We start from the raw sequence: 23998 nt of genomic DNA on the forward strand, positions 1-23998 counted from the left end.
ACAGAGGAAGTAAAAGGGGTGACACAAACATAACTGCACACCTAAATCCTAATTATGAGATAGACACTGTCTAATGCAATAATTATATCACATCTGATAAAACCTGAGTTGTTTTATATCTATCTGGTGCCATCATGAGCTTTTGGGCATTAACATGGAGATTGTGGTACATACTGCAACAAAATCCTCATCTTCCATTAGATACTGGACTTTTTTGTCCCAATACATACTGCCCTATTTGGCCTGCTGATATTTATCACAGATCTCATAATTGTGATATGTGCGGTAATATGAGTTACCACAAAGGACCGCTTGTAATGAGGGCCCTAGGAGAAAGATGTGAGGAAGTGAAGTGCCACATAGAGGCACACACTATGTAACACAATCCATCTCTTGGCGCAGTTTGTAAAGATGCATGTCTGGGGAAGAATCCCAAGGAATAGGGACCTTTTGAGACACTCATAAAATACAAAAGGATTTTAGATCAGAAATCTATTTGGAAGGGGCTAGTAAATAGACACATGTGCATAGGCTAGCTAAGATCCTCCAAGCCATGGTTAATAATTGGAAGGCACCACAACACTGGATTGCAAGACAAAATATCAACCACAAATATATTGTGGTTCAAAAATATCATAGCCAGAATATCAACTAACAACAGGGTGATGTTGAATCTGTCTGTTTAACTTGTCACATCTGCAGGTGCTTCAAAGACAGAGGTCAAATGTCTAACTCTGTCTTCTGACAAATTGCTGCAAGATTGGTGTTTACTTTTCTTTCTCTGACTGCACAGTGAGAGGAGTTTTTAAAGTGCCTGCATTTCTGTGGCTGGAGTGTGGCAACCCATACATAGTAGTGACGGAGGCTAGAGACAGGTCTATTCTTAACATTTCAATTGTAAGTGTAATTATAATTGCACTTATTTAGTGCTTACTTACCCTGACCGGGCGTCAAATCGCTTTTTCAGTTAGTAGCACGCTACTACGGAATCCAAAAAGGATTAGTGGTGAATTAGTATATTGAAATATGAAAGTAATTTGAGTGGTGGGCATGTTAGTCAGTTATTTGGATTCAGAAGGATAGCGAAGGGATAGAAGAGGGAAAAAGGTTTACATTTATATAACACTTCTTACCCCATATGGGGTGTTGAAGTGCTTTTTTGGCGAGTAGCACGCTACTCCAGAAACCATAAAGATTTAGTGGATAATTAGTCAAGTGAAATATGATAGTAATTAAAGTGGTGGATATTAGTCAGTTATTTTGATTGAGGAGAATAGCAGAGAGATAGAAGAGGGAAAAACGTTTACCCGCTACCATGGCGGTCGGAGTGATTTTCTGACCGCCATGCTAATAGACCTCATAGTCTCTCATTAGAAATTCAGTTTTTGGCCCGACTCCTTATTATGTGTTTGTGAACCTTGGTATTTGACTCGCACACACCCCTGCATATACAGAAGCAGATCTGGCAGTCATGCTCTCTCCTCCCTCCTAAAGCCAGAAATGATCTGCCTCTGTGCATCAGAGCCACCGCCTCAGTTCTTGAATTCCACTAGAAAGTGAAGACCTGACTCTTGATCTAGCACCTACTCTGGCCTAAATATTTCCTGCTTCAGCACCAGGATACCCTTCTGGGATAACATAACATAACATGGATATCTGATATCGTGCATAGGCCTCTTGCTACATGGCTTGTTTGGTGAACCTCGAGCAAGCATTGGGCTCTTTGTTTCTTGTGATCAGGGGGATGGTCAGATGAGTTGTTAGTCTAAAAGGCAGGGTCCTGTTCTGTGACTATCTTTTGATCTCAGCTTGGATAAACAATTAGCTTAGCCTTGCATGACCTTGCAAACAGTGCAGAGTAAATAGAATTGCTCTACTCTGCATAATAAATAGCAGTCTAACTTATCAGAAAAGGATACAGAGAAGCATACTGTGTTGACTGACAAGTGGGTGGATATAAACCAGTGGAAAGTCAGTCATGTTTGATGTGGGGGTGAGAGAGGGTGACCAATGGCTTTTTGGAAGTGATTTAATTGCCCTTGGTTTAGCACTACATAGTTTCACTAATACCAACCGTGTTCTGTATGAGAGTTTTTGATGGGATGCTCTGCCTCTGAAAATGCTACTTAAAATCCAACTCTGCATAGTAAGAGGGTGAGTATCAAATAAATGGATGGGTGTGATTTGGGGATGTGTGACGAGTAGTATTTAATCATTAAATTATGTTTTTTCTTCACATATTGGAAACCGTACTCATGAGAACTCTTTGATGGTGTCTGTGATGAAGGTGAAGAAGATGAACAATCACGTCACGCTGGAAAGACTGTTGGATGCTGCCAAAAAAACATCATTCAGGTAAGTCGGTGACTAGAAGGTATACCAAATCTGTGGACCTCCTGGGAAGCATCTTGGTATACGCTCTAGGAATCCGGATCTAGTTTTTACTCTTTCAACAAGAGGAGCATAGGGGCAGGTTATAGACATACTCTTGTTTTCCCTCCTAGGTGGACTAGGAACTAAAACAATATTCAACTACACTTTTAGCTTAGGGACAGCTTGTAGGTTTATGGCAGCTTGCCCTGAGCTAATGCCCTCACTGAGGTGTTTTTGCTGCCAGCAGAGCTTCAGCACCACTTTGTACAGTTGGTTCAAGGCAACCTGCGTTTCATTTTCTATCTCCTCGATCTGCCATGAATGTTTAGTACAGGGACAGATTGTAGGCACACACTCTCTCTTTTTTCCCTCTAGGTGGATCAGGTCTTCAACAACCGTCAAGTACACATGTTTAGCCTAGGGACAGCTTGCAGGTTTATGGCAGCTTGCCTTGTGCCAATGCCCTCACTGAGGTGCTTTTTGTGGCAGGAGACCCACAGCACCACTTTGTACAGTTGGTTCAAGGCAACCTCCGTCTCCTTTGGTTTCTCCTGGCTGTACCAACAATGTTTAGTAAAGGGTCAGATTATAGGCACACTCTCTCTCTTTTTTCCCTCTAGGTGGATCGGGTCTTCAACAACCGTCAAGTACACATGTTTAGCCTAGGGACAGCTTGCAGGTTTATGGCAGCTTGCCTTGTGCCAATGCCCTCACTGAGGTGCTTTTTGTGGCAGGAGACCCACAGCACCACTTTGTACAGTTGGTTCAAGGCAACCTCCTTCTCCTTTGGTTTCTCCTGGCTGTACCAACAATGTTTAGTAAAGGGTCAGATTATAGGCGCACTCTCTCTCTTTTTTCCCTCTAGGTGGATCGGGTCTTCAACAACCGTCAAGTACACATGTTTAGCCTAGGGACAGCTTGCAGGTTTATGGCAGCTTGCCTTGTGCCAATGCCCTCACTGAGGTGCTTTTGGTGGCAGGAGACCCACCGCACCACTTTGTACAGTTGGTTCAAGGCAACCTCCGTCTCCTTTGGTTTCTCCTGGCTGTACCAACAATGTTTAGTAAAGGGTCAGATTATAGGCACACTCTCTCTCTTTTTTCCCTCTAGGTGGATCGGGTCTTCAACAACCGTCAAGTACACATGTTTAGCCTAGGGACAGCTTGCAGGTTTATGGCAGCTTGCCTTGTGCCAATGCCCTCACTGAGGTGCTTTTGGTGGCAGGAGACCCACAGCACCACTTTGTACAGTTGGTTCAAGGCAAACTCGCTCCTGTTTTGTCACTCCTGGCTTTGCCAAGAATGTTATTTTTTTAACATATTTTTATAGAAATGTTACAACATATATTCCAATCATAGCGGTTGTGCAGCACTCACTCACCCAGACTCAGCAATGCACACACAATGAAGGACACCACACCAAGCTGTTTGGTAAAACAAGATCTTTTATCTATTTCACGTCATGGCAAATCAATTCATTTCAGGAATAATGCAGATAATCTCACGACAGCAGTAAATTCATTCAAGTAACTAAAACAGGTGATCGCAGGGCAACAATTAATTCATTCCAACAACTAAAGTAGTGAATCTCAGGGCAACAGTCTGTTGCAGGGATTCTGCTCATGCGCAGAACTATGCGCAGGAAACCAGGACCTCAGTGAATTGTGGTGTACCAAAAACTCACCTCAGACCCCAGAAACCCTTATCCGACCAGCATCAGTGTCCCATTCGTTATCCGTATTATCACGGCGGTCCCAATGTATAGACAACCCAGAACAAGCGACTTAGAGTACTCTCAGGAATGGTGGGAATCAGAAATACCTGTTCGTTATTATTCTCATATCAGTCCACAACAAGAGTAAACAGAGACACGGTAAAGTTTAAAGAGTTTATTTTATAAACCTCGTGTCCTAAGATGCAGTACTTTGGCTAACATAAGCAGGCAAACGATTAAAATCAAAACCATCAGCATAGTTACAATACCAAGAAAATAAAGGGAGAAATCATAATATAAATGACAGTGGATTACAACCACCTTCCCTTCACTAGTAAACTAGTATTATTAGACTAATAGACGGTCTCTTGGCTTAAATGGGGAACCCCATACCGTAAAGATCAGCTTAGTTGGATCACATCACAGGATCAGGTGTGCTCTTCTCCTGGGAAAGCTCTTCATGCAGCCTGCAATATTTAAAGCACTCGACTTTCAGGTATTCACAGCTGCGTGCATGTTATGGCTAAATAGTGGGCCGATCAACCTGAACTCAAAAACATGCATTGTCTAGCGACCCTGACTGTTTCTTTACACAATGTTCAGACCAAGGTCGCAGCTCACGGCTAGGGATGTGAACAACAGACAGTTCTCATGTAAAGAAAAGGCGAGCAAGCAGTTTTCAAATAATAACATGTAACTGCAGTGTCTTGTGCAAAAGCAGCAAAAGTGGCAAGATGGCTTTCTAGAATCTAACGTGGTTATGCTAACTTAGCAATGTATGTATGTAAATTGCAGCCCTCACTACATGCTGTTTGAGGGCTGGTCAAGATTTTCTATCAGAAGTGTCCATGTCTGTATCAAACACTGAGGCCAAAAAACTTTCCAGCAGGCCTAGGTCGTCATAATATATTGTCTTGTTGACATGGCTGATTAACAGTGATTTAGGGTCTTGCAAGCCATTTGGATGTCCATCATCTAGAGACAGGGCTGTTTCTTCAGGATAAACAATCCAAACCCTCCTTCACACTGCCCAATTTTTAGTAATAATAATTAAAAAATTAAACCTAACACACCCTATATATTCACACAAAAAAAATCTGTAGCATTGAAAAAACAAAACAATTGTAGATCAGTAATTCTCTCACAAGCTCCTAAAAACCCAACCACTCTCCAGCACAACCAAATCCCTGTCAGAGAAATTTCTGTCAGCGAGGGGGCTAATGTATCTTTTTGGCTGCTCATGGCAGAGTATGCTGACAGAGAAGAAGGACAAGCAGACACAGTGCACCTTTCAGTGGAAAGAGTCGGACATTTTGTAATAACTGTTTGAGGTAATTTAGAAAAGCATTGCAGCAATATATATTTTTCACAAACTGAAAAAGATAGCCTAGAACAAATTTGATATTACCGACATGACTTATTTTTCTTCGGCTAATTCTTCTTATAGCGAAATAGGTATTTAAATATATTTTCACTGTTAGTTTTGAATAGCTGATACTACTTTTAATACTGGTGACTGGATTAGATTGTAATGTTAACCTCTACTGTAATGATGGCCTTATTTCCATTTCCTAGTAGTTAATCGCTTCGAATCTCTCCATTGTATCCACCTTTGCCCTTGCTGACAAGCACTTGAACATGATTAAAAAGGGCTATAACTACATGTGACACTGCCATTCTCCCATGGCATTCCTTATTTCATGCTGTCTTGTTACTTTCTTGTTTTTAATTGGCCATAGACTAACAATGGTCCGCAGCATTACACTTGCATTCAAGCAGCAGAGCATGATTGAACAAGACTCTGGGCTCATTGGTGTTTTTAGGCATAGGTGAATGGCGCATTGAAAAGGTGTCATTCTCAATCACACATTGTGTCCTTTTGTGGGTTTTGAAAGTCCTAGAAAAAAATAAAGATGGCTTTAAGTTCTGTGTTTAACTTTTCACATTTGAAGGTGCTTCACAGACAGAGGTCAAAAATCTGGCTATGTCTTCTGACAAATTGCTGCAGCATTGATGTTTACTTTTCTTTCTCTGACTGCAAAGTGAGAAGAGTTTTTATAGTGAATTATGTGAAAGAGTGTAGGAAGTTGGCTCTGTATATGATATTGCCACTAGGTGGTAATACCGTGCACAGGGTCCAGGGGTTCCCCAAAAGTGTACATGGGTCAATGTAAAACCCAAAACGCTCTATTAGTGGTACTGTGGGCAAGGAGCCTTAGGTCTAACACAGAGGAGTGTTGGACATTTATTGCTCGAAAATGATCAATAATAGACACATGGCTCACCACAGCAATTTAGAAACATATACTTTGTATTTTATTTTAAGAATTAGATCTTCACAATCAGATGTGTTAAATAAAAATACTTTTCACTTTCAAAAGTCGACAATTATAATATTTTCACAACAGTTCAGTGTTATCCTATGGGGAAAACAATATTGTGGTTAAACAGGTAAGTACCACACTTACAGTTAAAGTTTTTGAGGCCAAATGTCAGCATGGGCAAAGGGTCAGGTGAGTACCAAACCTGCACCTCCAGTACACAGGGGCAGCTGGGTGCAGAGGTCAAAGTTGGAGTTCGGCCCAGTGTGTTTCAATGGAAACTGGGGTGCCTGGAGCCACACTACTTACAGGTAAGTATATCGGTTTCAGGAGGCTAACGTTGGGGGGTGGCATGGGGAAAGGGGACAAAGCAGCACCAAACATACACCCCCAGCAGCACAGGGGAGCAGAGTGCAGGGCACCACTTCAGCGTTAGGCACCTAATGCTTCTCAGTGGAGTTTCTTCTTTTGACAAACCAGCTGCAGGCATCGTTACGGAGATTGCAAGAGGGAGACCAATGACAGTAGAGGTAAGTAGAGGTGTAGGGGGCGTAGGGGCAGGAAAGATCCATCCATAATGGATTAATGACCTTGAAAGACTTCGAATAGTGGAATTAGAGGTCAACGGTCTACAGACATGAGCCCCCAACACCAATTAAACCAATGAAAATGGAAGCATTTTTCAAAACAACTGCAATGCAACACTAGTAACAAATGATCCAAGGGTAGTGCAATAACAACCTTCAAACACCTAAACAAGTATAATTAGAGGTCAAAGGTCAAAAAGCATAACCTCCTGCTACACAGTATCTAAATAGGAATTAGTACTTGTCATGATAATTCCAATAATGACTCGCTTGAAACAAATGATCCAAGTGTATTGGATTAATGACCATGAAACACTTAGAACAGTGAAAATAGAGGTCAAAGGTCAAACCACATGACCCCCATACCAATTTAAGCAAATTTATGTCCTTATCATGACAATTCAAACACTGCAATACTTGCCAAAAATAATCTAGCATTAATGGAATAAACAACTTGAAACACTCACAATAGGTGCAAATAGAGGTCAAAGGTCAAATACTATGACCTCTCCAACAATTTGAACAAATATTTTTTTGTTGATTTTCTTGACAAGTCCGATAATACCACACTTGCTGAAATTGATCCAAGGGTAACAGAATAAAAACTAAAAAAAGTTACAAGAAAATGTGTATTTAGGGGTCAAAGGTCACGGTTTTTTAACCTCTTAAAAAAATTGACTAGTTGAACCTTGAGATCAGACAATGACTTTTCAAATGATATATCACTTTGCATAAACAATATCAGTGTTACAAAGATACATCCTTTGCACACTTCCAGGAGCTACCATTTGGGGTCAAAGGTCAAGGACTGTGACCTTCAAGAGACTATGCATAAAATCATCTGCCACCTATTCACAAAATAGGCATCACTGCTTTGCATAAAAGTCAGAAAATACATTTTGAGATGTTAAACACATGTCCAATAACAAAATTGAGACCATTATATGAAAAACAACAACAGACGAAACAGCATGTCGGCCATTTTGTAGTACGTAAAGTGCTGTCCAAAGCAGGAAAAATATGAATTTTCATGTCTTTACTAACCAACATCTCTGAAACATCAATTTTACTACTGTGCACCAATTTGACTAGGCTTATAACTTTAGATTCTGCACAATAATAGAAACACATGAAAAATGTATGTGCCTTATATGTATGTCATAGTAAGATAGATAGCCCTAAAAAACACAAAAACATAAAATAAATTCAAAACCTGCCGTTTTACCTGGTGAGCTAACAGAATAATAAATATTTATGTGTATCTGCATTTGGAAAACACCATTTTTTTTATTACCCTACCAACGCGGTCATTTACACTTATCATTTTCACTGTCACCTGTCGGCCATCTTGAATTGTGTCATGTGACTTCAGGCTGTATTATAAATGTATGTTTTAGGTATAAATTTATAGTACTAGAAGTACTGAAACCAAAAATATATAGTTTACCAACATTATAATGGTAATTACAGAAACTACAGCATGTTAGAGCAAAGCATTACAAAAAGTCATAAAATGGCTTGGCACTGAAGGATTTTCAATGGGCACTAATAGGGTTAAAAGCAGCACCTGCCCCTTTAATGGGTTACTTTAAAAAAATGTTTCCCATTCGGGGATGAAAATGTAGGGACTGAGGTCTGAAGTCCCTAGCAAACTCTACCCCTGCATTTGCAGCTAATCACAGGGGGTGGTAAACTACTCCTACCTAAATAATATTGATTAGGCAGGTTGTTTTGCGATCCCCTGCGAATAGGAATGAATATGCTACTTACCAGTATGCATCTGTTCTTGGCATGTAGGGCTGCTGACATTCATATCTGTGCATAGATCGCCGCCTAGTGTTGGGTCCGGATGTTTGCACGTTGTTGTCCTGGAAGAGTCTTCGAAGTATCCTGGGATAGGTGACTCCTCCCCTGGACTACAGTGCGCATGGGCATCCTCTCCATCCTCAGATTGTTTTTCGCCATTATGGCAGTGATGGAGTAGATACAGAAAGTGATGACCATGCTTTACAGTAATTCTGAGAGCTGCAGCCGCTACAGGCGCCGGGGAGGAGGGAGGGCGATATGAATGTCAGCAGCCCTACATGCCAAGAACAGATGCATACTGGTAAGTAGCATATTCAGTTCGAGGCATGTGGGCTGCTGAATTCATATCTGTGCATAGAATATATAGCAGTGCCCTCTTATTAGCGGCGGCTACCAGTGCCAGCTAAGCGGTCTGAAAAAGAGTTTTGAGAACAGCCTGTCCTACAGCTGGCTGCTGTTTTGATTGCACATCTACACCATAGTGTTTGGTAAATGTATGTGTAGTGGACCAGGTGGCTGCTCTACATATATCATGCAAAGGAATGTTTCCTAGGAAAGCCATGGAGGCCCCTAACTTACGTGTTGAGTGGGCTCGTGGGGGAATCGTTAAAGTGCGTTTAGCCTTTTGATAGCAAATTTGAATACATTTAACGATCCATCTGGCTATACCTGCTTTGGAGATAGCGTTACCTTTGTGGTGTGGGGCAAAGGCAACGAAAAGTTGTTTTGTTTTCCTAAAGGGTTTGGTCCTGTCGATATAATACATGAGGGCCCTCTTTACATCTAGTGTATGGAGTGCCCTTTCTGCGACAGTCTGTGGGTTTTGAAAGAAAACAGGCAGTTCAATAGTTTGATTCATGTGGAACTGCGATACCACCTTGGGCATGAATTTGGGGTTGGTACGTAGTACGACCCTGTTGGCGTGAACCTGTATAAATGGCTCTTGGACGGTTAGTGCCTGGAGTTCACTAACTCTTCGTAAAGAAGTTATCGCCACTAGGAAAGCTACTTTCCAGGTAAGGAATTGAATCTCGCATGAGTGTAGAGGTTCAAAGGGTGGACCCATCAGGCGTGTGAGGACCAAGTTGAGGTTCCACATTGGAGCCGGTGGGTGGCTTGGTGGAATGACTCGTTTGAGTCCTTCCAAGAATGCTTTGATGGCAGGCACTCTGAATAAAGAGAGGTGCTGCCTGGTTTGTAGATAGGCTGATATTGCGGTCAAATGGACACGTATAGAGGTGTACGCCAGATTGCATCGGTAGTGTAATAGGTAACAAATAATGTTTTGGATGGATGCGTCTAGCGGGTTAATGTCATTATTATTGCAATAAATGACGAACCTTTTCCATTTGGCTGCATAGCAAGCCCTGGTAGTGGGTCTCCTGGCCTCCTTAATGATGTCCATACAGTCAGGTGGCAGGTTTAGGTAGCCAAACTCTAGGACTTCAGAGCCAGATTGCCAGGTTCAGCTGTTGCGGATCTGGGTGCTGAATCTCTCCATGGTTCTGCGTCAAATGCTCGGGTTTGGCCCGCAGCCTTTGATGCGGCACCACGGAAAGTTCGAGAAAGGTGGTGTACCACGGCTGGCGTGCCCACGTTGGAGCAACCAGGACGAGTGTCAGTGAGTGTTGTCTGAGTTTGCGTGCCACCAGCGGTATCAGTGGTGCTGGGGGAAAAGCGTACGCAAATCTGCCGGACCAGTTCATCCATATCGCATTGCCCTGCGACTGCGGATGTGGGAACCTGGCGGCAAAGCTTTGGCATTTTGCGTTTTCGCTTGTGGCGAATAGGTCTATCTCTGGATGACCCCACTGCTGGAAGTACGGTTGGAGTACTGATGGGTGTAACTCCCACTCGTGCATCTGGTGGCTGTGTCTGCTGAGCAGATCCGCCATCTGGTTGTCCTTGCCGGGGAGGTGTTCTGCCATGAGGAACATGTTCCTCTGAATGGCCCACTTCCACATGCTCTGAGCCAGATGAGACAACTGTGGAGAGTGTGTTCCTCCCTGCTTCTGTATGTAGTACATGGCAGTCATGTTGTCCGTCCGGATCAACACGACTTTGTTGCACAAGTGTACTTTGAATGCTTTTATAGCCAGGAAGATTGCCATCAGCTCTAGAAGGTTGATGTGCATCTTCTTTTGTTGTTGTGTCCATAGTCCCTGCACTGTGTAATGGAGTACATGAGCTCCCCATCCCTGGAGAGACGCGTCCGCTGTCAGTATTATCTGTGGGACAGGCTCTTGGAACGGTCGGCCCTTGCAAAGGTTTTGTGGATTCCACCAATGCAGAGAGTTGTATGCCCGACCGCTCACCAACACTAGGTCTTTCAACTGTCCTTGAGCCTGATTCCACTGACGTGCTAAGCACTCCTGAAGCGGGCGCATATGTAGTCTCGCGTGTGGGACTATGAAAATGCAGGAGGCCATCATGCCTATCAACTGCATGAACACTCGCGCGGGAAGGGAGTGTTGTGGTTTGAATTTGGAAATCAGCATTTGCATGCTGTTGATTCTCACTAAATTTGGCTGAGCTGTGGCCGCCAGAGTGTCTAGTGTTGTACGTGTGCGGGCTGGAGATGGGATTTTGGGTAATTTAGTGAGAACCCCAGACTGTGAAGAAGGTGAATGGTGCGGGACATGTGGCTGGCACATTGCTGGGCTGACTTCGCTTGAACGAGCCAGTCGTCCAGGTAAGGGTAGACGTGTATGTGCTGCCTCCGTAGATGTGCCGCCACAGTAGCTAGGCACTTTGTGAACACCCTGGGTGCTGTTGTCACGCCGAAGGGAAGGACTTTGAATTGGTAGTGCTGCCCTTGAACAGTGAACCTGAGGTATTTCTTGTGTGAGGGGTGAATGGGTATGTGGAAATACGCATCCTTGAGGTCCAGTGTGGCCAGAAAGTCTCCCTGCTTGAGCAGCGGGAGGACTTGCTGTAGAGTGAGCATGTGAAAATGCTCGGAAAGAATGTACTGGTTCAGGGGTCTCAGGTCTAATATAGGTCTGAGTGACCCGTCCTTTTTCGGTATTAAAAAGTACAGGGAGTACACTCCCGTACCTTGTTCGTGGACGGGTACGACCTCTATTGCGCCTTTTAGTAACATACTTTGCACCTCCTGCTGTAAGAGCGTTAAGTGCTCTGAGGACATAGGACGGTTTTTTGGAGGTATTGTGGGTGGAGTCGAGGTTAATTCTAGACAGTAACCGTATTTGACAATATCTTTGACCCACCTGTCCGTGGTGATGGAGTTCCACGTGGACAGGAACCTTTGTAGCCTTCCCCCGACAGGTGTTATGTGGTCGGGAGGAAGGGAGAGGGCGTCACTGCTTGTTCTTGGGGGAGGACCTGGTGTTGCCGTAGCCGCGTCCTCTGCCCTTTGTGCTGGAGCCACGATAACCACCCCGGGTGTTTTTATCGTAGGTGCTTTGTGTGTTGCCCTTGTTGTATGTTTGCTGTGACCCCTGTCCTCTACCTGCTCCTCTATTTCCGGGGCGACGAAAGGAGCCGCTCCGAAAGGACTGCGTTTGTAGGGCCCCCATGGACTTTGCAGTGTCTGTGTCCTTTTTTATTTTCTCTAGGGTGGTGTCAACCTCCGGCCCGAATAAGTAGTCGGGGTTGACAGGTTGGTTGAGGATGTTGTTTTGTACCTCCGGTTTGAATCCGGAGATTCGCAACCAGGCGTGTCGTCGCAACATGACACTAGTGTTTATGGCTCTGGCAGCTGTATCTGCGGCATCCAGTGCACACTTAATGGATGCATTTGTGAGCAGTTGTCCCTCCCTGATGAGGATCTCTGCACCTTCTTTGTATTGGTCAGGGAGATGTTGGAGTAGTTGTTCTAGTGTATCGTAGTGCGCTCGATCGTAGCGAGGGAGGAGCGCCTGAGTGTTGGCAATGCGCCATATGTTAGCTGCCTGGGCGGCAACCCGTTTGCCGGAGGTCTCTAGCACCTTGGACTCTTTGTCCGGGGGAGGAGCATCACCTGTTGTTTGCGAGTGTGCCCTCTTGCGAGCATTCGCAACTACAATGGAGTCCAGAGGTAACTGGCCTCTAATGTAAGTAGGGTCCCCAGGCGCCGATCTGTACTTCTTGTCGATCCTGGGGTTTATCACTCTTGCCCTAGTGGGTTCCTTGAAGATGTCCTTTGATGGTTTGAGGACACCCTTCAACATGGGCAGAGTCTTTACATGTCGTTCTGAGGATGCGAAAGTATCCATAAGAAAGTCGTCCTCGACGGTGTCAGAGTGAAGTTGCACCCCATGATTGGCTGCAGCACGTTCAATTAGAGCGTTGAACGCGGCAGTGTCCTCTGTGGGAGATGTTTTTGCTCCATAGAGTTGCGGGTCCTGTGCATCCAGAGGTGCACCTGAGTCTACAGGGTCATCCCAAGCTTGATCAGGGTCCTGTTGGCCTTCAAGGTCCATGTCTCCGGGGTAGGGGACTTGGTCACTCATGTAGTCCTCCAAAGCCTCCGTGTCGGAGTGTGTGGGAGAGAAGGACTGTGGATCCCTGTAGGGTGAATGGAGAGGTTCATAAAGAACTGGTTCTGAAGCCACTGGCAGCTTTCTTTTAATCGGGATCCGGAAGGAGTCCAAAGCTGGCTCCGAAGTTATTCTCCGTTTGTGGATTATCATCCTGCCGGTGTCGGCGTCGATGAGATGTGATGGAGACGTCGCCGGAGGAGAGCATTCGGCAGGAGTAATCGTGGTGTGGGTGACCCGTGTCCTGATTTGGAATAGTTTTGGGGCCGTAGATGGTGGCAGGCCAAAAGTAATGTTGGCTGGTGCCGAAGAGGCTGTTGGAGCTTTTATCGGCTCGGAGCCCGACGTGTCCTGAAGGACCGTTTTGGTTTTGGCGCGTTGCGTCGCAACGGGTCGCACCTGGAGCGCCATCGATTCCTTCACGCCGACCGGTTCAGTAGAGGTGGGCGTGGATTTTTTCGGCGCCGGGGAGACATCGAGTCGAGGGGCGGTAATGGCCGTCGACGTCTTCGATGAGTGTGGCTTTGGTGGTGCCGTTGAAGCGGTGTGAGACGCAGCAGGCAGCTTGACCTTTGGGGTCGGAGCCGATTGCGTCGGTGCTGGGAGCCGAGTAGGTTTGGTGGCACCGAAGGTCTTTTTCCTTATGTCGACTCCGACGTCGGCCGCTTCAAGCTCGGCACCGAAGTCTCGTTTGGTGCGCTCGGTGCCGACGGGTTTTGCTGGCGTCGAAGGTGTGGTGGGCCTCGATCCGACCAGCGCTACTTTCGGTTTCGGTTTCAGTTGAACCAATACAGCTTTTGGTTTCGGTTTCGAAGAAGGGAAACCAGCCGGTTTGGGCATTAATGGCTGCCGCTGAATGTCCGAGGCCGGGCCCGAGGGCGGGGCCGAAGAACTGCGGGATAGGTCTTGGGTAAGGCCGGAAGGCGATCCCTCGACCGGAGCCATAGACTGTTGCACTGGGATTTCCTCAGTCTGTACGGGTAGGCCTTGCTCGTCATCGGAGCTACTCTCTTCGGCCCCTAAGGCCTCATTGTAGTCTCCTACCTCGGTGTCGTCTTCATCTCTGCGAAAGAGTGTTTCGTCGACGTCTTCCGATCCGGAGTCATGTTCGGAAGCGGGACTGGAGGGTAGGTTCTCCACTTCTTCGACATCTTCGGTCTCGGCGCTGAAGATGTCGGCCGGGGCCGGTGCCGCTTGCTGCGCCTCGAGTCTTGCCACTCGTCGATTCCGGAGAGTCTTCTTGGATCGAAATCGGGCACAGGCCATGCATGTAGATTCGTTGTGATCCGGTGAAAGGCATTTGTTGCACACCGGATGGACGTCGATGTGGGGATATTTCGCATTGCATACAGGACACCGCTTGAATGGTGTCCTCGATTCCATCGTCGATGTTCGGGTCGATGGTCGGTTAAGATGCGAAAAAGTTGGTTCTGTAAGTTAGTAAACTAACAAAGATATTATCGATACCGATCGGGAACAGTACCGACGCGAACTAAAGGCCTTTTGGCCTGGAAAAGTTTTTCCTAACTGGAGTCAAGATAAGCACATCTGAACCCAATGGCGGAAAAAAACAATCTGAGGATGGAGAGGATGCCCATGCGCACTGTAGTCCAGGGGAGGAGTCACCTATCCCAGGATACTTCGAAGACTCTTCCAGGACAACAACGTGCAAACATCCGGACCCAACACTAGGCGGCGATCTATGCACAGATATGAATTCAGCAGCCCACATGCCTCGAACATATTGTGATATGACCTATTACTACATAAATGACACTGTAAATTGCAATCTTTCAAAAACTAGTTGATGTGCAAATGCTTTTTCTTGACATGAGACAAATCTTGCTCATCTATATATATTTCAGGAAACTGTGCACAGTTATTTTGTAGTATGGACCTTCTCCTGCAGTAGCCATGCCCTAAACCAACTGAAGGGAACAGCAGGCAAAAATCTGGGTAATCTTTGACTAATCTTTCAGTGGCTTGTTCTGTTCTATTGTTGTAAACTGTGCTTGTTTCTTTTTTTGCCAATTTTGCCCCAGATCATCTGCGAGTTTATAGCACATTTAAAAGAAAATACATTTTTTGCGCCTGCACCAGGCCAAGGCAAGTCAGGATATGCCTACCCCGCCTCCCTGTGCTTTTTTAAAAAAAAATTCTTAGGGCTTGCACCGAGTCCCGAGATAGCTGCCAACACTTCCTGGTTGAAGTGGTGGCAACCATTCACATCTCAGCATGAACTCTGTCGGATCCGCGGACTCACCACGTCTTGAGATATACATTTTTTTTATAATTAGTTCAAAACTACTGAACGTATTTACCACGAATTACTAAAACAGACCTTTCTGGACCAAGATATAGATTTCTGCCTAATTTGGTGTCATTCATTTCAGTGGTTCGGGCTAAGGTTGTGTCTAAAATCACTATGGGAAATAGCATGCAGAAAATGTGTTTTGCGGCTTCACCTCCTTTTTTCTCATCCCTCGCTTGACAAATCACCCCAACAGTTTTGAGACAGCAGCTGAAGTGAGTGAAAACTAGTTTTGAAAATTTTGTGAAAATTAATTAAACGGCACCACAGTTATTAGCAAAATAAAAAACGCTTTTCCTGTGGAAACTAGGTCCTATCTAGAACGGCCTACTGGTGAGATGTATAAATCTCAGCCAGGCAAATAATTGTTGCAGTGTAAATGCTAAATATGCAAAACACCACAAGTAGGAAATAACAGCAAAAATGTTCAGAGTGGTGAATTGATGAGTCAGTACCAGGAGAAGCAGAAGTGCAAATGCGTAAATATTACTTTGTGATCTTTAGTAGTTGAGAATTTTGGGGGGCTGTCTTTAGTTTTCAGGTGGAAATCTCTACAGTTTTGGTTTGAAGCATGAAATACCTTTGCTTGAAGTTTTTATTTTTGCTGACTTTAGAACCTTTAACAACTGGTGGGCAACAAAGATCTTTGTTACAGGAACACCCAGGGGGTATATACATCATTGTAATTGCAGAACGACGTTTAAGAAAATAAGTTCATATCATATTTTATCATATAGAAGTATTACCTGTTTTTCAACAGCTCTGCTTGTATACACGTTCTTGATATCTTCAGCAACTGTAGGGCAGAGTTCGTCCACCTTGGTTAGCAAAACAAGGTGCGGCACATCTGTATAAATTAAAATCACAGTTTTTTGTCAAATGAGTTGAATTGTTTTTAAATCTGTAAAATGCTTCTTTAAACCAACCATCGCATTAACATATTTAAACCTCCCATGAAGACATAACAAATTTATGGAATCCACATTCATCCCAAGAGATAACTTGGCACTGAATAACAACATGTTTATTGTTATTCAACTCAGAGATACTCAATTTACCATTCTCAGAAGGATGCAAAGCTTAGTAGACCAGCCAGTAGTCAAATCTGCGACAACCAGGTGATCACTGCCGTGGATGCATTAGTCCACTTGGTGTAAGCATGGGACTTGCAAATATGTATTTCACCAATGATAACTAGCAACCTGCGACATTTGGTTTGGCAATGCTGCTGTACTAAGTGCTAAATGCCAAATTTCACAGAGATCTTTTTAACATACATGACTAATTTGCAATAGAGTCTATCTCTTAAACCATCATACCATTATAGGTTTAGAACATTTGTGATAATACCAGTAGGAAAGAAATACACTAACATTTATGTAAACAATTAATTGCAACCCGTAAACTCAAAAGGTAAATTTTATGTGGCCATAGTACTTTTCAGTGAAAAATTGACAATTACAATTTCACCCAATAATGACTAAAGAAATCAGCAAACTAGTCAATGGAACTTGCTGGGCAAGCAGTGAGGCAGAGTCTAGGCAGAAAGATGATGATTGAAGGGGAACACAAGGTGTGAGGAGGCTAGCTCCTTGTGCATGGGCATTGTGAGTCAATGTAAATTTAATAAAGAGAAGAAATAAGACGTGTTACAGTGTCGTCAGAAACACTACACTGGTGAAAAAGATGCAGAACATCCAGGTGCCACGCAGCAAAGACGAAGACTCTCCTCAGCAGTGCTACAGAAGGATGGCTAGCGTGATTGCAAGCCTGCCTTGAAGTGGCTTCGGTCAGGAAGCACAAAGAGTTATGCATTTACCGCAAAAAAATAAATCTTCCCCAATACATTTTATGTCGGCATGCAGCAGAGGCTGCGGTTAGTCGCCGCTGGTATGCTGAAGTGAGCACAGGTGCGAGGCACTCTGTCTCCTATTACTGAAACAGAGAGGGGGTGGGTGAGCATACCCTTGGTTGTTCTTCCTCTCCATGCGGAACTTAGTTTATGCTGGCACGGGTGATATTCGGATGCCTTGGATATCCAAGCCAGCGGTCCTAAGGGCAATGTAACGATGAGTCCCGTTGCGTATACAACAGTAGAAGGCAATATGAGGCACCATGTTATCGCTCCTATTCGGGTGAAACTACTAATGCAAGCAATTCAGTTCCCAGTTCATCGGGTGTGGCTTGTATAGATGTTCCACAGCATTTTCAGTCAGGGTTAACTATTTCCTGAATAGAGTTATGTGCAGGTCTGCATAGGCACCGGCAATCATTGGTGATGAAGGAAATCAAGGTGGAGAAAAAAGGGCTAGAAGTGATGAGCCCCACAATATGTCTGGCCCAGGGACCCCCCCCCCCCCCCTAAAAAATCCCTAAGATATCCCTGCCCTTAAGCCGAATGCTTCAAATACCGGTTTTCCACTTTAATTAATTTTAATGTGTGCGATGAGGAAGAGTCCATTATAAGCATTTGGCATGGAAATGTTGCGCTGGTGTCATGGACCATCCATGAAAAAAGTTTCTTTAGATCAAAACAAGACTTCTCCCATTGCACCCGCACTCTTCGGGTCAGCCAGCCTGAGCTGCCGTCTTGGGAGCTGGGGAATCAGGTTCGGTCCCTGGCATCCGCTCAACACCCGGTGATCCTGGACAGATCACTTACATAGGCACAGGGATTATGTGTAGGAGCAGCGAACTATCACAACAAGGAAAACACGTCACTATCCTGTAAACATTAGATGTACACACAGTTAGAACTTGGACCAATGGCCATGCAGTCACTGACTTAGCCAAAAAAAGAGCATGACAGAGCTGAAACTCTATTATAAAAGGATAGCTGTAGGTCAGCTTGTAAAATAACAGAATCAACGCAGAACGTGGCACCTTATACGTGCGTTCTGCCGGGGAAGGCGCAACAATTGCCTTTATCTCAATGTGCCACTGTATAACATAAAAAAATTAATCAAAGCAAGCGTCTGGCACAATGTGAATAGCATCAAATGCATTTGCATACAGTTGGCTCCTCTTTACTTAGGGGAGCAGGGAACAGGCAAATATAAGAGATACCGCAGTGCCCCAATTCCGGAAGAGCCAGCGGCTGTTGGTGGTTTACCCCTCAATCAAATTGTTCCTTTTAAACCCATTGCACAAAAATCACTGCTATCATAATAAAACCGCTTCCCAGTGACAGGCAGCGTTTCAAAGATTAATATAAACAGCATGTCCGTCCAGTATGGTAATCTATAAATCAAGCCAGCACGTGGAAAAGAGGCTCTTTCAAGGGGGCAATAATGGTGCCATAATTCTCGACGAACGGAAGCCTAAGGAGGTCCTCACCTCAGTTTGGGTTTGCTTGCAGGCCATAATAGTCTCTATTTTGCCCTGGAATGGCTGCACCTTACTCCAGCCCACCAGGTGTCCTAAGTACCCGACAGACCCCTATCCTATCTGGCATTTCCTGGCCCCGATAGTCAGGCCTGCCTGTTGCAGGGCCTTAAGCACTTCCTGGAGGTGAAAAGGGTGATCCTTCCAGCTGCTACTGAAGACAGCTAAGTCATCCAGGTGAGCAGCACTGAAGGCTTCCGTACAAGCTAAAACCTGATTCACCAGCCTCTGGAAGGTGGAAAGGGTGTTCTTTTAACTAAGAGCATTAACCTGAATTGATAGCGGCCCTCTGCAGTGGAGAAGGCTGACCTCTCCTTGGCTTCACCAGTTAGGGCAATATGCCAGTACCCTGAAGTAAGTATGAAGTACTCAGGAACTGGGCAGCCCCTAACCGATCAATCAGGTCATCAGCTGGGGGATAGAATAAGCATCAGTCTTGATGCCTGAATTGAACCCCCTGTAATCTACAGAGAACCTGAGTTCAGGTGTAGTACCCAGTGAGGCAGCTGTTGATGCCAGCACCACAGTGCTGGCCCATGGGCTACTGGAGGGTTCTATCACCCCCAACTCCAGCATCTTAGAAACCTCATCTTTGAAGCTGGCCCTCACCATGTCAGACAGCAGTCTTCTTCTTGGTAGATGGTTTCAGGTCCAGAAGTCTCTGTCAAAAATAAAACTTGCAGGCTGTCAGGTCCAGAAGTTTACTGAGTTGGTAGGGTCAGAGGTGCACCACGTCTACCCAGTTGTGCCTTTGAAGTGGGGGTGACTTCAAAGAAGGGTCTCTGAAGTGCACAGAGGTCCTTTCTTCCTGCCCTGGCCCAGACTCAATACTGGGGAGCATTTTTTTGTATAGTTTTAAAAAGTTTACTGTTCCGTTAGTTAAAACCATAACAATTTTATTGCATATGTAAACTTTGATTTAAAACAGACATTTAGAATGAATTCATCAACCCAATATATCATAATGCAATATCACACAGTTATAAAGAAATCTTCAATTGTCAATAAATACTCTAAAAAAGTGGTGTCTAAAATGTGTCCATTGGTTTGTTTGGGACAAACCGGTATAACCATTAGTTAACAGGTGGCAAACTTTTTAGTCTTGTTTCTGAGATGAATAGGTTGTAAATTAAATATTGGTGTCTCTAGGTCTCCTAAATTACTGGATTTATACAATCATAGACCCTGTATGGTTTGTGTTTGCTTCCTGCCTGGCGAGTGAAGCACTAGGTTGTGCTCAGTTCCGTCCTCGAGATGGCAATTGAGCAAACTAATTATGGCAGGTGTGGTACATTCAGTGAGTGGACCCTCGCATAGGGGCATAGACTTCACAGCCTGATCACGTATGCGGAGGAATTTAACAAGTTTGAAGGTCATCTGAGGGTCAGATGGATCAAGCCCTTTAATAACAGCAGACCTGCAGGATCATATTCCTCTATCCAGGAAGGCTTTCTTTAATAAAGTGACATGTGCTGGATGAAGTTTGACAGATACATATCAGGTGGATAACATCTTCCTTTTGACTGCCACACATGCGACAAATTTTTGAGCCAGTATATTTCCACCTTGGAGCGTCTGAAAGTGAGGGATATTTTCCAAAGCGTACTGCCATTAGCTGTTTTTTTAAGTGGACCAAAAAAGTTAGATCAAGGTAAGCCGCGGGTTTGAGGACTTTATAGTTGTTAAGTACTGTACAGGAATGAGATCTTTGATTAGAAATACTGGGGAGTATTGCAGCCCTTTGTGTGTGAACAGGGGACAACCTATTCAGGTGTAAGTGTGAGGCTGGGCCTAGCTCCTCCCTTCTACCCAGGAAGATGCATGAAGTCCTAACTCTGTGTGTGGTTGTCTAGAGGGAATACACAAAGTGAACTGTAATTGAGCCCTGCTAGTGATGAGAGACAGGCAGCAGACACCAAATGACTAAGAGCAGGAAAATGTCTATCTTTGCAAAAGTGACGTTTTCAGAACAGTAATACCACATTAACGAGGATTTAGCATTACCATTCCATAAATACTAAACATGGCAACTACACCTTCTCTGAATTAGGAATTACAGCTTATTAAATGAAATAAGGAATCTCCAATGTTAACCTGTGAGAGGGGTAGGCCTCTCAGTAGTGAAAAATGTTGGTTGTTTTTCATTATCAGGACATGTAAATCTTAAAAGTATAGGTCTTTCCTTTTAGTTACATAGCACCCTGCCCTCTGGGTTACCTACAGCGTACCTTAGGGGTGACATATGTAATAAGAGGGGAGTTTAAGGCTGGGCATGTTGTTTTAAATGCCAAGGAGGTGTGTCCAGTGGCAGGCCTGAGACGTGTTTAAGGGCTACATGAGTGGGTAGCACAAGCAGTGCTGCAGTATCACTAGTAGCATTTAATTTGCATACCTGAGGACATGTAGTGCACTGTGCTAGGGACTTACAGGTAACTTAAATGCGCCAACTTTGAATAAGTCAATCAAACCATGCTTTAGGGGGAAGCACATGCACTTTAGCACTGGTTGGCAGTGGCAAAGTTCTCGGAGTCCTACGGTCAACAAAAAGAATCAGCATAAATATGAGGCAAGAAGTTTGGGGAAGACCACCCTAAGGCTGTCAGGTCTAACAATATCAATAATCAATGTCCTGCTCTATGTATTTCTGTATCTGAACAGTGGTGGTGGAGCACACATGCAAGTGGCTCCATCGCTATAGCAAAGAACAATGGGATGAATTACCATTTAACCTTATTCGTGCTGTCAGATATTTGTACCGTAAGGTGGTCAAATGGGTACATTCTTTAGCCATGCCTACGCTCTTGAAAACCATGAACTTGTAGCTCCATGCTGGATAAGTTCCCCTTCCTAAAGGCACATGGAACATGCAGGCCGGTGATCCAGATCAAACAAATGATTTCTGTGAAGCACAATACAGGAAGCAATTAAATACCAAGAACAGCAGCAACCAACTGTCTGCCAGGCTATTCACTCTACTCAAAGCAGTGGCAAAGGTGATTCAGAGAAGAGAAGGCTAGACAGGTTGGTTGCTGGTAAGATGGGGGATTAATCCCTACCATTACTTCCAATGTCAATATTTAAGTGAGTAACGGTGACAATGGAAATCAGTGACATTTTGAGGATTTGAGGGGCCCTCATGCAAAACTGTATTTAATGTTACCTTCAGAAATGAGAACACACAAAAGCAGGTGAAGTTGCCTAAAGAAGCTTGAACATGCATTGATAAAACTATTTCATGTTACGTTTGGAGGTATATTAGTTTTACTTGCAACAACATTTTTATTTGGCATTTAGCGTCTAACCATCTTGTTACACAGTAGTGGATTAGTGCATAGTATTAAGGTATGATACTTGCACATAGTGCTTGAAATTATAGCTTTAATTGCTGAATATTGATAATCACAAATGTATCCCCTTTACTACTTGTGTTCTACTTGTGTACATCAAAAACCTGCTCTGACTGTTTTCACAATTCCATTGGTTAAAATTTGATACCTTTCTCCCGATTGGTTTTCCCCTGTCTTGTCCCTCCTCAGCTCTTTATCTGTGCGCAGCTCTATGGATAGACAGTTAACTGTACCCTGCTGAGTAAGGGAATGAGGAAGGGGTATAACTGAAGAGATGGACACAAATATAAAGAGAGCAGTATAGAGAAAGGAATGAAGTAGAGGGAGAAAGGGGTAGATGTAGTCAGATGTGTGGTAGGGAGAGAAGTAAATTAATTAGAGAAAGATGAGGTACCCAGAAGCAAGATAATATGGCAGAAAGAGGGGGTTGTAGGTAGAGAAAGAAGCAGAGATATAGGTAAGTTTTTAGAATGCGGAAGAGTCTCAGAGAAAGGGAGAAGAAAATGTGGAGCGTGGCAGAGGAGAACAGCACTCTAAGGCCGAGGTACGGAGAGAGGTAATGTAGAAAAAGTGGTAAATTAGAAAAGTAGAGAGTACGAGAAGATGTGAACATTGGAGAAAATATGGTGTACACTGAAAAGATGAAGTTGAGAGACATACGTGATATTATAAAGGAGGTGAGACGTATACAAAGGTAGAACGTTGCGAGATAGAAAAAGAAGAAAAGATGGTGAGTTGGAGAGATATATAGAAAAAGAGGCCAAGAGAAATAATTGAGATGGAGGGGGTGACTTAAAATGGAGAAGGAGGCCCAGAGAGAGAAAGACACAGAGTCAGAGGAGTTGATGGTAGAGAAAAAGGAGTGGAGGTTAAGAAGCAGAGGTAGCCAGAAAAGAGTTGCCTATTGGTATCTGAACTCAGGGTGTGTGTGTGAGTTTATAATGGAGCACGATTAAGATATCTGGAAATGAGGTTGAAAGCAGTGTGATTTTCTCACAGTTTGTGTCAGTGGGGAGATAACGGCTTCAGAAAATATGATCATGCAATTCCTGGACTCTCCGCAGAGCGCACAGAGCAATAGTCAGGTGTGCCAATTTATTTGAGCTCTGTTTGTGAGGGGGGTAGATAGCTGTTGAAATATTGATAAGGCAAAAGCAACAAACTAAAAATCAGTGCTTACAGGTGAGAGTGTGTGTTGTGTTTGGGGTGATAGTGAAGTGGAGTGGAAGCAAAGAATCAGATATGGAAGGGCAAAGTTAAAAGAGGGGACTGAAGAGCAAAGAAGTGGTATTTGAGATATGCAGATGGAGGATTTCAGATAGGCATAGGGAGAAAAATGCTGTAAGTGCCTAACAGAGACTGTAGAGAAAAGTGGTGTGAAGGGGTGAGCGGGTGTGACTGAGACACCCCAAAGGCCACCACCCTTCCACAGACTTTAGTAATGGTTATTTCACAGTCAGAGAATTTCAGAATTGAATAATTTCCCATGTTAAATATTCAAAACAAAAATTATTGCGGATGTTCATTTAGCGGAGGGTGCTAACAAGCAATGGCAAAGCCAAACGGTATGGCTTATTTTAGGTGCATGTACGTTATTGTTTGATATGTTTGGATGCAATAAAAGAAAATGCACAGAAAGACACCAACATACTGGTCAGATGGTATGTATGGTGTC

General features: G+C 44.1%; 1 protein-coding gene across 1 annotated transcript in view; it reads right to left on the reverse strand.

Moving 5' to 3' along the window:
* LOC146834563 (interferon-induced protein 44-like) overlaps nucleotides 1-23998 on the reverse strand; it is a 509270-nt gene that overhangs the window by 58572 nt on the left and 426700 nt on the right. The window contains exon 7 of the mRNA XM_085601971.1: nucleotides 16339-16439. Within this exon, the coding sequence (XP_085458097.1) occupies nucleotides 16339-16439 (101 nt within the window). The remainder of the gene's footprint in view (nucleotides 1-16338; nucleotides 16440-23998) is intronic.

The sequence above is a fragment of the Triturus cristatus genome, chromosome 4_2 (assembly GCF_964204655.1).
Source record: "Triturus cristatus chromosome 4_2, aTriCri1.1, whole genome shotgun sequence".
In the NCBI taxonomy this organism is placed as follows: Eukaryota; Metazoa; Chordata; class Amphibia; order Caudata; family Salamandridae; genus Triturus; species Triturus cristatus.